The following is a 12,616-nucleotide window of genomic DNA, read 5'->3' on the forward strand; positions in this document are numbered from 1 at the left end:
TTGATAAATAGTTTATTTATTAGGTTTGATGTATTTAAGAAAATAAAAAAATATTTATGACTTTTATCATTATTTAATCTACCAGATATTATGATCAATTTTTTAGTATTGAGATTACAACATATACAACATAAAATGCAATATTAAAACTAACTTTAAGTTGTTTAGTAATTTAAGGGAAATTTAAACGCTGTATTCTCTGATTGATTTTTTTTTGCTTTTATCTAATAAAAATATAATCAAACAAGTTAAAACTTAGTTATAATAATAAAATAACATTATAAATATTATTCTAAAAATAACCATATTATTTGGTAAAAAATATAACTTGTAAAATTACTTTTATTTGGCCCCTTAAACTGCTACAAACTACAGGGTTGCCAATAAACCTAGAATTTGACGCAGAAAAAGCCTGGAAAAATATTGAATTTTAAAAATATTGATAAAAAGACATAGAAAAACCTGGAAGTTTGAACAAAACTCACAAAAAACTTGAAAAACCCTGGAATTTAAAACATGTTATACATGTAAAACAATGAAATTTGGATTAGATACACAAAATCTATCATATACAAATTTTTTTTGTATCTATAGAATTTTATTTACTATAAAACATTTATTAGAAACATAACTTTATCTTTGAAATTTTTTATACTAATTAAGACAGTTTTTTACCTTAAATTTCATTATATACTAAAAGTAGACAAAAGAACATGTACTTTTAAAAACCTAAAAGAAATAGAAACCTGGTAAAAGTTAAAAAAAATCTTTAACAATCATAAAAAACCAGATTTTGTAAAAAAAAATCTTGTCTTTCGAAACAAGTTTTTTAATCGTAAAGTCTACTGATTAAAGTGCACGCTTTATAACTTTTGATTTACAAATGGTTGGTCAGAAGTTTAGCTAAAATGCTGAGGTATTTGAGTGTGTTTCTTGTTTTCAATACTTCTTTTTAAGATAATGATTATAATATTAGAATTTAGGGTTTTAATACAATACTTTATTAAGTGCACGACTATTCAAATTCAGACAATTCAAATTCTTTACAAAAAATTTAAAGGGCCACAACTAAAAAAGTAATGTATATTTTTAATTATAAAAATATATATGTAGATCCTTATAAAAACAAATTATACAGTATCTTTTATTGTACCGACATATTTTTCTGTGTGTTTACGGATTAACGCACTTTAACTGGGTTATGAATGGAAGGAAGAATATGTAGGTCCTATAAATATCTACGAGCCATTTTTCTTTTTTAAAAACATTAAATATCTTTTGAGATATGGCTAAAATAAAGTAAAAAACTTAATTATTTTTAGTAATTTAAAAATATCTTAAAAAAAATTTAAGATTTTGTAAAAAATAAAAATTAGCTTGTAGATTTTAATAAGATCTACAGATGTATTTTCATTTTTTAAAAAATTTATATTACTTTTTGGAAAGAGTCTTTTGAATATCATTTTAAGAATTTGAATAGTCAGAATTTGAGTTGTCAAGTAACCACTTTATTTAATAACTTTTATGCTAAGAAACTTGTTTTACTTTCTAGAAACTTTTTGAAAATTGTTCCGATTGAATTTTTTTTTATAGGCTGAGTTTTTTGTTAAGTTTGTTAACAACTTCTATTTAAACTCCTAAACTTTAAAATATGGTTTAAAAGTTTTTGTTTTCAAGTTAAGGGTTTGATTATAAATATTAAACTTTATATGTATACTCCAGGAAAGACCTTGATAGTTTAGAAAATTTGACTAGAAAAGTACAGAATTTTTATAATAATTATTGGTAATAAAAGGAAAATTAAAATTGGATTGTAATACAGCGGTGAATTGTATTTGTTTACCATCGTTACTGCTGCTCTTTCAATTGTCGTTGCTTTTACCGCCTTGTCTGTTCGTTTGGCTCAAACAAGCCGAACAACTTTGAAAGCTTATTAGATTTTTTTAAAAGCAAATTTCACGTGCTTTAAAAACCTTATTTTTCAAGAGTTTTTCTCGTTTAATCTATTATTTTAGTGCTATAATTAATTTTATCCACTTTAGTTATAATAGCTTCTTTCACTACCAAACTTATAATGGTTGATATTTTAACACTACTACAAATTTTCAGAACATTAATGAAAGTGGAAAATAAGTATGGCAGAGTGTATTTATTAATTTATTACAAATGTTATGTTATTTTTGCTTTTAATGTACGAGATAACAATTAAAATTGCTCTTGTATATGATGGCATCTGCATTCTGCATTCAGTATAAACATTTTTAGTAAAAACAGTTTTTAGTTAGTATATATTTTTTTATCAAGCTAAACTATACGCAAAACTTTCTTTTAAATGTGTATAGTTTTAGTATAGACTAGTGCATAATTAATTAACTATTAAAACTTGAATTGTCATTAATTTATGTTTACTATTTAAACTTAGTTGTAGTTATTTTTAAAATTATATAAGCTAGTGAAACATCTTTTTCTTTTATTAGTGCTTTTTACTTTTACTATATATGTTATTATGTGATTTTTACTAGAACTAATTCAAGCATTTGTTATGTATTTATTTATAAAACAATATTCACTCAGTTAATCAATGAGATTAATTTGAATAGAAATTAAATTTTATTTGACGATCTCATTGGTTTTATTGATTAACTAAAAGAAAAAAATGTAGTATGAATAAATAAGTGAGTTGACAAGTTATTATTTATTTCTTTGGACTCAAGTTTAGTAGTTTATTGTTACACTTATAAGCTAAAAGTATATAAGCACATATTTTAATTGAAAACAACCAAGACTTCAACAGTTTTTGGTATTTATTTAAACATTATACAACTGTTAAATTTTAATAAATGTTAGTGATTCATTGTAGTTTAGCAGTATGAAGTCTTTGTTGAAGTTATATCATTTAATTGCCTTAAGCAATAAGCTTTTTATGCCTTTTTTAGTGCCGGCCGCTATGTAAAGCCTTATTAACTTTCGTTTTCAATCTGCTTTGATAAAACTTTGCTTGAATCAATTATCGATGATTTTATAAAACTAATTAAAACGTTAATGGTTTTGATTTTTCTCCGTACTATTTTTTACTTTTTTTTGTTTTTTCATGAAAACAACTATAAAACTCAACTCTAAGTTAGTATTGTTATTGTTATTATTAAGTAGTTTTAAGCATTACTTTATAATTGTAAGTTCGTTGATAATAAGTTTTAAGCTGTACTTAAAAAAATTCGAAAAAAATAAAAACTTTTCATTATAAAAAAAGAGCTTTATTTGTAAATCATTGTATACACATAAGTTTCTACCCATGTTTTAGAGTGCTTGAAGAGACTTAGAGTTACAAGTGTTTCTCTTCAGTTTGCTGACAGACAGGACTTAATTATTGCTTTGACTGCCGTTTCAAAGACTACACAACCCGCCTTCCCCGTGTTTGCACAACAGAGCGCGTACCTACCACGTTTATTGGTTTTGTCAGCGTTTTACCAGACACGTCGAGAATGTTCGACCATGATTCGACCGAGCGGTTTCAATATCCAAATTTGTTTGCAGTTCTGCTTGAACGGGCAATCGGTTCCGTTCGACCTTTTGCGAGTCTGTAACTTAGCTCTCGAAAAATTTAAGCAACTTTCCAGCCTCTTACCTCTCCGCTCTCTCATTCAGTGAATTTATAATTTGATTAAAAGTCTACTTGAGTGCCTTGCTTTTGCCAAGCAAACGCCAAGTCAATGTGAATTTATACCAGACAAGTCAATGCACTCTTCGCTTAACAGCTGGCAGTTGTATGCGTCTTGCCGGTTCATTTTTCGTTTGTCAGTATAATTTGCATACTTTTGGTTTCATTGGTCATTGAAAAATAAATTAACTAAAATTTCAAAAGAGAGACGTGTGAATTGAACTTTGTTTTGAAACCAGTATTTTATTGATACTGACTGGTAATCATATGTGTACTTGATTAGGTTTTGTAAAAAGTTTGAAAGTAAAGAAGTTTAAATTTAATTTTTAAGTACACATTCTAGTTTCGATACTTATATTTTGGTTGCGAGGCAAACGCGGCAAAAATTAATTTTATCCTGTTTATCAATATGCATAGATCTTTTCATTTCTGTTTTATAAGCATCCTACTGAACTCACCACGTCAAAAGTAATATATAACGCAATTTGCTGATAACATATGATTACGCAATGCCAACGTTATTAGATTTTGTCTTCTGTAGCTTTTGTATTAATAAAAAGGTATGAAGTATGTGTACTCTATTGAGTAAAATTTTTCATGTTGTAGTTTCATATTAAAGAACAAATTTATTTTAATAATGTACGTAAAATCATGTTATTCATTATATAATATTTTTTGAGTTTTAAACTTTATTTTGATGCCTTCACTTATATGATAATATCACCTCTGTTACTTATATTTTAAGCAAAATATAAATTAACTTTTAATTTAATTGGTTTTCACTATTAATATTTTATTAAGATAATAACATATATTGGGCATATAAAAGCTGAAATTCCTAGTAAGACTTATAAATACTTAACTTATGTATGTGTTATATCCGGTTTATTTACAATTATTACTTTACTGAGTAGCAAAAAAAATGTATTAAATCAGTATAACTTAACTCATTTACTTTTCCTATATTCGTAAAAATTAGTAAACATATTTAAGAGTTAAGTAATTTTTAGTGTTTTTAAATTTATTAAAATGTTTTTTAAGCCTTAAATTTTGTTTTAAGTTTTTATTTACGTTACCATATAATAAAAAAAAAAATTAAAATAACGCTATTTTTGCTCTACCACTTTTAAAGTTGAAACAGTTCGTTTTAGCTGAAATAATAGTTACGTTTTTCAACAACAGGAGAGTGGAAAGTGGTGTCAAAGCAGCAACCAAGGAAGAAACGTCAAAGTGGTGACAACCCCAATCATGAAACAAGCACCATGTACTACGCCATGCCTTCTACCGCTAAAGGTATTTTAAATCAACTTGGTATTTTTATCATATTTTATTTTCTTATGGTTGTTAAACTACAGTGAAGACGAACAACTAAATTAAGAGATGTTAAAGTGCCAATCATGGGGTTGGAGAAGTTTGAAATGTAATTTATAATCAAACTAATTTTTGGAGTAGTGTTAATAAAGTTGCAAGTGTAGTGGTCACTAACTCATAATGTTATAGTTGATTATTGTATGTATATAGATACAAATAACTTTTTATGGAAGTTATTGTGTAATTATTTTTATTAATTTTAAGAACTAATAAACATTGAAATAATATTAAGTTATTATTTGATAAAGATTATGCTAGTCATATAGAAATATGAAAACTTTTAGTGTGCATATTACAATGAAAATTATTAAAACTGTTATATAATATTTAAGAAAATTCATTTAGCAGTTTGAGTATTTAAATGAATTTTATCATTGTTACAAGAAACGCTGTTATTAGAATTTTTTTAGATTATAAAAAAGAAATACAGTAGAAAACGATAAATGAAAATATAACTAAATCTTATGTAAACAATTATCGAAATATATCATAAATCAATTGTTTCAATAATAGAGAATCATCTTCTCTCTGTTTAAATTTTTACAGTTTAGTTTATCAAATGATGACATTTTTTATAGAGTAGGTTTTGATATTAGTTGCAAAACAATAGCTATTGGTTTTTATTCGTTGTTGTTTTAAAATCATACCAAATGACAGTTGAAGCTTTATTGGTTATTTACATTTTTACAATACAATATTTGCCGTACAAAAGAATAGCCTATCTTTCCTATTGTGTGTACATAATTCAAGTAAAAGTTGTTGCTTCAGTTTGTTGTTATAACCTGTATGTTTGACAGTTATAAGTTAAATAGCGTTAAACAAAAGCAGCTTTTAAATTGTTAAATTTTTAGCAATGCAAACCGTGTCTTGAATAAGTTTGTATATCATTTTTATGTACAAATATTTCAAAACAAAGTTAATTTGAGTTATTTTTTAAAGGAAATTAGTTAAAAAATATAACTAGTCGCATATTTCTATTCTAAATTATAATAGTAGTTTTATGTAAATAAACTATACCGCTTGCTCGAAAAAAAAACTACTTGAGTAAGAAAAAAAACAGTTTTAAAAATGATTATGATTTTACTAAACTTTTTTAAAGCTTGTGTCACTAAATCCCTTTAAATATGACCCTTTAAAAAGTACTCTGAAACGTTATAACTTAGTTTATTGACAATAAAAGCAAAAAAAAATAACCAGTTCAAACAAAAGACACAGAGTAAGCTAACATTTGCCAACCAAGTTGATTTAAGAGTGGTGTGTTGGTCACGCTTTAATGAGCACATTCATTAGTAACGGGCGACGCTTCACATATCCACAGAGTATTGATACAAATCACTTTTTTTTTTGTTTCTTTTTCCTTAAATACATATCGCTGTCCTGTTATCATTTTGTAATAAAAACTATATTTAATTTTTTTTCAAACAGTTTAATATTCTTTATTTACACGGGGTAAGCGAAGTTGTGAAATTTTAACAAGTTTAATTTGTAGGATTGTTTCAAATTTTGCTATACATTACTGTTTTAATTGTAATCGATGGTGTTGCTCTTAGAAAAATAACTTAGTAATATATTTTGACAATATTAAATTTTATTTAAAGTCCTGAGTTTCACGTTAAAAACCAAAACGTTTGGTTTTTAGTTAGATGTGTGATGTATTTAAAATACATGCATTTTAATATTTTTGCAAAACATCATAAATTTTAATAAATAATTACTGTTTTACAACTTTTATGTTAAGTTGTAAAACAATAAAAATATATTTTTTTTTGAACTTATGTCAACTTATTTTATTGTTCACCTTTTATTTTTATTACAAATGTGCAAAATGTTAGTTGTAAAACTGACGCAAAGCTTGCCTTAAGTCAGAAGCTCATAAGAGTGTTTTGCAAATAAATAATGCACAACATCAATGAAAAAATCAATAAAATGTAGCGAACATGTATCAGGTTTGTATAATAATGTTTATAAATATTTCGTACATTTGTGTTTACTTTTTATTTGTTAGTTCAAAAGAAGTTTTTTGTATTACAATCCATAACACAAAAGTTATAAACGATACTTTTCTTTGTCAAAGTTTTTTGTGATTGTTAAAACAAAAAGTTAAGTATAAATAAGTTATTCCTTTATGTAACTGGCTATGTATATAAGTAATTGTCTTTATACATGTAATAAAGACTATGAAATGAAAAATAATGTTTGAGTTCTTTATACTTTATTAAAGCTATGATGTATGATAAGTTTTTGTTGCTAAATATCAAATATAAGTTGATAGTAAGTTGTAATTCATTTTGTTATAAGCTTCTGTTATATTTGATTATAAGTACAATTTGATAGCTGTTGATTCTCCGTACTGTTCCACAGTCTGTCAGTTATCACATTTTTCTTTTTCGAAATCAATTGAAGTTTCATAAGGCGAACACGTCTTTCGTGATATCCTTAAACTTTTTGCTGCTAAGTCTAAAGGGTTGCTTCTACCTTCTTGCGAAAGCTAGTTTTAACTGTCAAAACTTGAAAAAAATTATATACGTACCTCATTTAGCTCACTTTTATTATCATTTAATAGCTAATTTAACTAAACTATTTTTATCAGATGTATTTGTTAGCGTTTAAGATTTATTTATTCATATAACTTTACATGTGTGGTTGGATTTCTGAACTAAGCAAAATTAGTTGAGAAAACTATTTAAAAATCCAGTAAGAATTTTATCTGTAAACAAAAACAGCAGTATTTCAAAGTTCTTCAGCATTATTTAAGCAAAAAATTGCTAAAAATATTTAAAACTTTTTTTTACCTACGATTTACATAAGTATTTTTTTATTTTTCTATCGTTAAAGCGTATTAAAAAATTAAATCTAATATTTGATAACTAAATCCATAACTTAATGTAAAAAAATAATATTGACTTTAATATTTTTAATTATAAGTTTAGTGAATTAAGTTGTTTAATTTAATTAGTTTACTACATCTGTTGTTCTAAGATACAAAATAACTTCCTTATTTTTTAATGTTTTAGACATTGTTTTAGACTTGTTTTTTAATGTAGACAATTTAATTAATAAACTTTCTAAAAATTATTTACTATAAGCATCATACTTCCGTGAGTGGCTAACATATTTATATATAAAGCGCGATTTGTTTTTAATATATTTTAGATTAATTAGTATTTGTTAAATATAAAATATAGTTTTATAAGCTAGATTAGTATACTTCTTGCTTTTTCAAAAGCTTGTTTGGCAAACTAAATTTTGTTAAAAAGCTCGTCAGTGTTTAAAATAAACAAAAAATTCTAAAAAATATAGTCATTACTCTTTAAAAAAATATTATGCTTTTTCAGTATATTAAATTTATTCTAAGCACTGTTGAGCTCTTTTAGCAAAACTTAGTTTGCCATATAAACCCCTAAAAATATAAAGTATATTTGTTCTTCATTTACAAAGTAGAAACCTCTAATTGTTTTTCAACAATCAAACCTATATAAAATAAAACTAGTTTAGTATTAGGTTTAAAAAAAAAACGGTTTTGTAAAGTTTTTTCATGTTTTTCGCCATAACTTTGAGTTAAAGTAAATGTAAAAAGCTTTAATAAAGTTTCAATATGATATTAAATAGGTTATTCAACTATTTAGATATTCCTTTATTTTTATACTTTATTCTTTTAAAGAATGATCATGTTTAAATTTTTAGTATGAATTACTTTTGATATCATGATTAAATGTTAGTATGTAGTACCTTAAAGTTTTTATTTTATTTTTTTCTCATTTAGAAGTACTTCCTAGTAATTTTAGTTTAGTTTGATGTTTTTAGTTAAACAGCGTTATGTTAACATTCAACAAATAGCTTACTAATTGTTTTTATACTATTTTTTTAACTTAAAAAATTAATTCCCTATGCAAAAATGCAGGGTTTAGAGTGTTGGTGTTTTACTTACACCTTAAAATAAAAGAAGTAACAATATAAATCGATGATCTTTACTTGCCTAGTGCTACTAAATAAAACTAGCCTTCTGATTAATTTTTAATGCATACATATACATGCTACATTGACAAATAAGCAACGTTTCGAACGTTTTATTTAGACTAGCTAAAACCTCTTATATTATTTGTCCATTAGAAAATTTGTCTATACACGTATAAATTGTAATTAAAATTTGTTTTAAACTTGGATAAGTTCATATTTAACAGATGTTTAACTTGCTTTTCTTTCAGAAAATGCCTGCTTTGGCAGTGCTTAAATTATCGAAGTTGTTCTTAAGTTATGTTAGATGCAAGTTACTTAAGAATTCTGGTTGCAGCAACTATACGTGTATTAAATCGATTTAATGTCGGCTTCCCTTGTTTTTTCTAACTTTAGTAATACCTTTGTTGCTAAGCACCTTTTTTGCCCTTAATTTCTCGAGTTTAATTAATACCGTGAGTTATCTTGCTTTCTATCAGTAAATTTTCAGAGACAGCTGTCGTTCTGTTTACTTATCTAGATTTAATGAATATTTTAATAGGGTTTGACACTGTTCGTTTTATTATTTTTAACAACAGTTTTAAATTTTAGAGTCTTTATGCTGCGTTGTGTACTTTATGTGAATAATTAAATATTTTTCTGTTATTAAATGCTGTGTAATAAAATAAAGTTACTAAGCATTAGCTCTAAGGTTATATCACCTATTAAAAATCGATATTTAAAATAACGTTACCACTTAAAGTCTTAAAAGTAATTTTTATGTTGTAAAAATGTTGCTGTATGTTTCCAGTACAAGTAGTAAAGTAAACATGGCCGAGATGACTAAAATAATAACTGAGATACGAAAAGCTGTTAAAGAAAATGTTGGAGTTGAAATTTCCCGCGACGACGTGCAAAACCTTATCAGTGTGCTGAGAAACGTGGACATAATAAAAACTGATGAAAAAGCCCAGAAAAAGAACAAAACTAAAGTATCAAAAAATAAAGTAAACACGGTCAAGGGTAAATCTACAACCGACGTTGCAAACTCAAAATCAGTTGCCAGTGAGACTGCAAAAAGCACAGTGGAATCGTTTGACAGTTGTGACGCGAAATTAGTCGATAACAAGAAACAGTCACTAAAGTCACACACTAGTCTATTGACAAAGATGATAGAGAAGCTACCTACCAAGTTTGACGGTCAAGAACGTTATTTGCTGCAATGCTTCAGTTTAGTGCTGAAGATAGACATCTATCTTTTAAGATATAGCAAGCAGGATATGCACACTGAAAATTACCAGGAAATACTTGATTCCTTCGAAGTTTTCCTTGTAAGCTTGCATAAAGGATTAGTTCACGAAAATAAACATTGGAAGCCTATTAAATCAGAACACGAATAAAACTTAACCGCCAGATGATACTCAGACATTTATATATTAATCACATACATAAAAATGAAACTCTAATCTAATAATTGAAAATAAAACTATATAAGTCATACTTATATTCTTAATATTTAGATAACTTAATTAAAATTATTATTTATAGTTTTTTCTTTGAAATTTTATGCTAACAGGCTACTTACAAATTGTGTTTTTTTATTTATACAAAATTTCGTATTCATGTACATAATAACAAAGTGATTAAATTAAAATATAATGAATCAGCGTAATATTGAAAAAAAAATTTATAAACAAACGTCTCTAAATAGTCTAGCTTTTCATTTAAACTACAGTACAGTTGATAAAATTACTTATAAATAAAATATCTTTGAAATTTTGTTTATGATTTAGTAAAAGTGAAATTTAGCAATGATCTTACACGACTACCCAAAACTTATAATTTTTTTAAGTTTTATTGTACAAAAAAAATGTTCAAAAATGATAAAAATAAAGTTTATCCTAGAAGAAAAATTTCTTCCTACTGGTTAAATCCTCCTCCACGATTTCGTACTGATGATAATAAATGTAAGAAGTTATTTTTGCATTTTACGACCTCAAATATTATGATCATCTTATTAAATGCTCCTTCTTTTTATCCTCAGACGTGGCGCCGAGGTTCGCACGAGCAGCAGGAGAAGAATGGAAGGAGACGCGGACCAACTCGCGCAGGAGGAACACTTCCAACACTCCTCCCCACTCCAAATCAACCAGGTCCACTCCGACGTCGCAGTTGAGCAGGGATGGCTGCATGCAGAGGACCAAGTCGAACCTGTCCATCACCTCGGCTTGCGCGTCGCCGGCACCCGTTCAGAAGTGGAACTTGAATTTCGACGCTCCCAAACACAAAACTTCTGTTTTAAAATCCTCGCTGGTTGACAACTCTGGTGAGTTTTATTGAAAATAGTTGTTAGTGTTTTTATTCTGTTATTGTTATTATTGTTGTTATTATTACTATTATTATTGTTATTTTATTAAATCCATATTAACTTTGTTAGAGACGTAGAAGATTCCAAAATTTTTATTTAATTGACATTGGTTTTTGTTAAAAAAATCAAATTTAAAGAGTATTTTTACTCCTGTTGAAAATGTTTCCTATGTTAGAATTGTTTATTATTAATGGCATAGGGGGATCCCACATTTTTTTTTTACTAAAAATAACATTGGCACTTATATGAAAGCTTAAAGTATAAACTACAAGCCAGTTTTTGTAGAATTTAAAAATCTTGTTTAACGTTTGAGATATTGTAATTTTTGTAAAAAGTTTTCGATACGAACCGCAAATTTATTGGGATCGATTTTCTAGGAAATTTAAAAAATAACTGAAAATCTATCTTCTCCTTCATTTTTTGAGTTTTTGACCTTCATTTTTTGAGTATTGTTTGAGAAAAAAAGACCTCAATTTTTCAGGAAATATTCATTTTATAGTTTAAAGACTTCTAATGTTGCGATTTTGAAAATGTTGAAAAATAAAAATTTAAGATAAAAAAAACCAAAAAAAAGATGGTTTTTTTAATAAAGAAAAATATTTTTCAAAATTAAAAAAAAAATCCCGCATTCAATATTTTTTAAATTTAATAATGGACTTTTTGTGAAAATTTGAAGAAGATTGGTTAAAAAATAAAGGAGAATATAGATTTTAAATGAAATAAACTTTTTTGTCCTGTTTAATTTGCTCGTTCTAAAAGAAGGAACCTATGGAACTCTGAGACTTTGTACACTTATATCTAAAAAACTTATTTAAGTTTAAAAAAACGGTAAAAAGAAACTGCTAACTAAGTTAAAGTTCTTTAAAATAATATAAATGCGTAAAAAAAATATGCATTACTACCCCCTATGACCATAATTTAAATATATAACTTTTAGTATAAATTTTTCGAAACTGTAAAGTATATTTAGTTTATTTTAATTTTTTAATGTATATCAAGTAGATAAAAAGTAAGTTACGTTGTCAAAATTCATAGTTTTATATTCAAAAAAAAAAAAAAGAAGTAATTTATAGATTTAGGTATGGTTGGTTACCTACAATTTTGTTTTATTTTTTGCATCTGTTTGTGACTTGTAAGTTATTTTACATCAAATACCATACTTAGAGCGCTGAAAAAAAAAATCAATTTAAACAAAGCTTCAGTATTTTAAACTAGTAATACAACTTCAAGCTTATTTATTTCTTTTATACTACCACACAAGTTAAATTGTCTAAACATATGACTAA

The 12,616-nt window shown here is 25.9% G+C and overlaps 1 protein-coding gene across 3 annotated transcripts in view; it reads left to right on the plus strand.

The window, feature by feature from the left end:
• Positions 1-12,616, plus strand: part of LOC145834085 (uncharacterized) — a 30,004-nt gene that overhangs the window by 2,747 nt on the left and 14,641 nt on the right. For all 3 annotated transcript variants that reach the window (XM_082941421.1, XM_082941423.1, XM_082941424.1), the window contains exons 4-5: positions 4,841-4,951; positions 11,007-11,288. In XM_082941421.1, coding sequence (XP_082797547.1) covers positions 4,841-4,951; positions 11,007-11,288 — 393 coding nt within the window. The remainder of the gene's footprint in view (positions 1-4,840; positions 4,952-11,006; positions 11,289-12,616) is intronic.

This window comes from Thalia democratica, chromosome 4 (genome assembly GCF_965202585.1).
Source record: "Thalia democratica chromosome 4, ktThaDemo2.hap1.1, whole genome shotgun sequence".
Classification (NCBI taxonomy): domain Eukaryota; kingdom Metazoa; phylum Chordata; class Thaliacea; order Salpida; family Salpidae; genus Thalia; species Thalia democratica.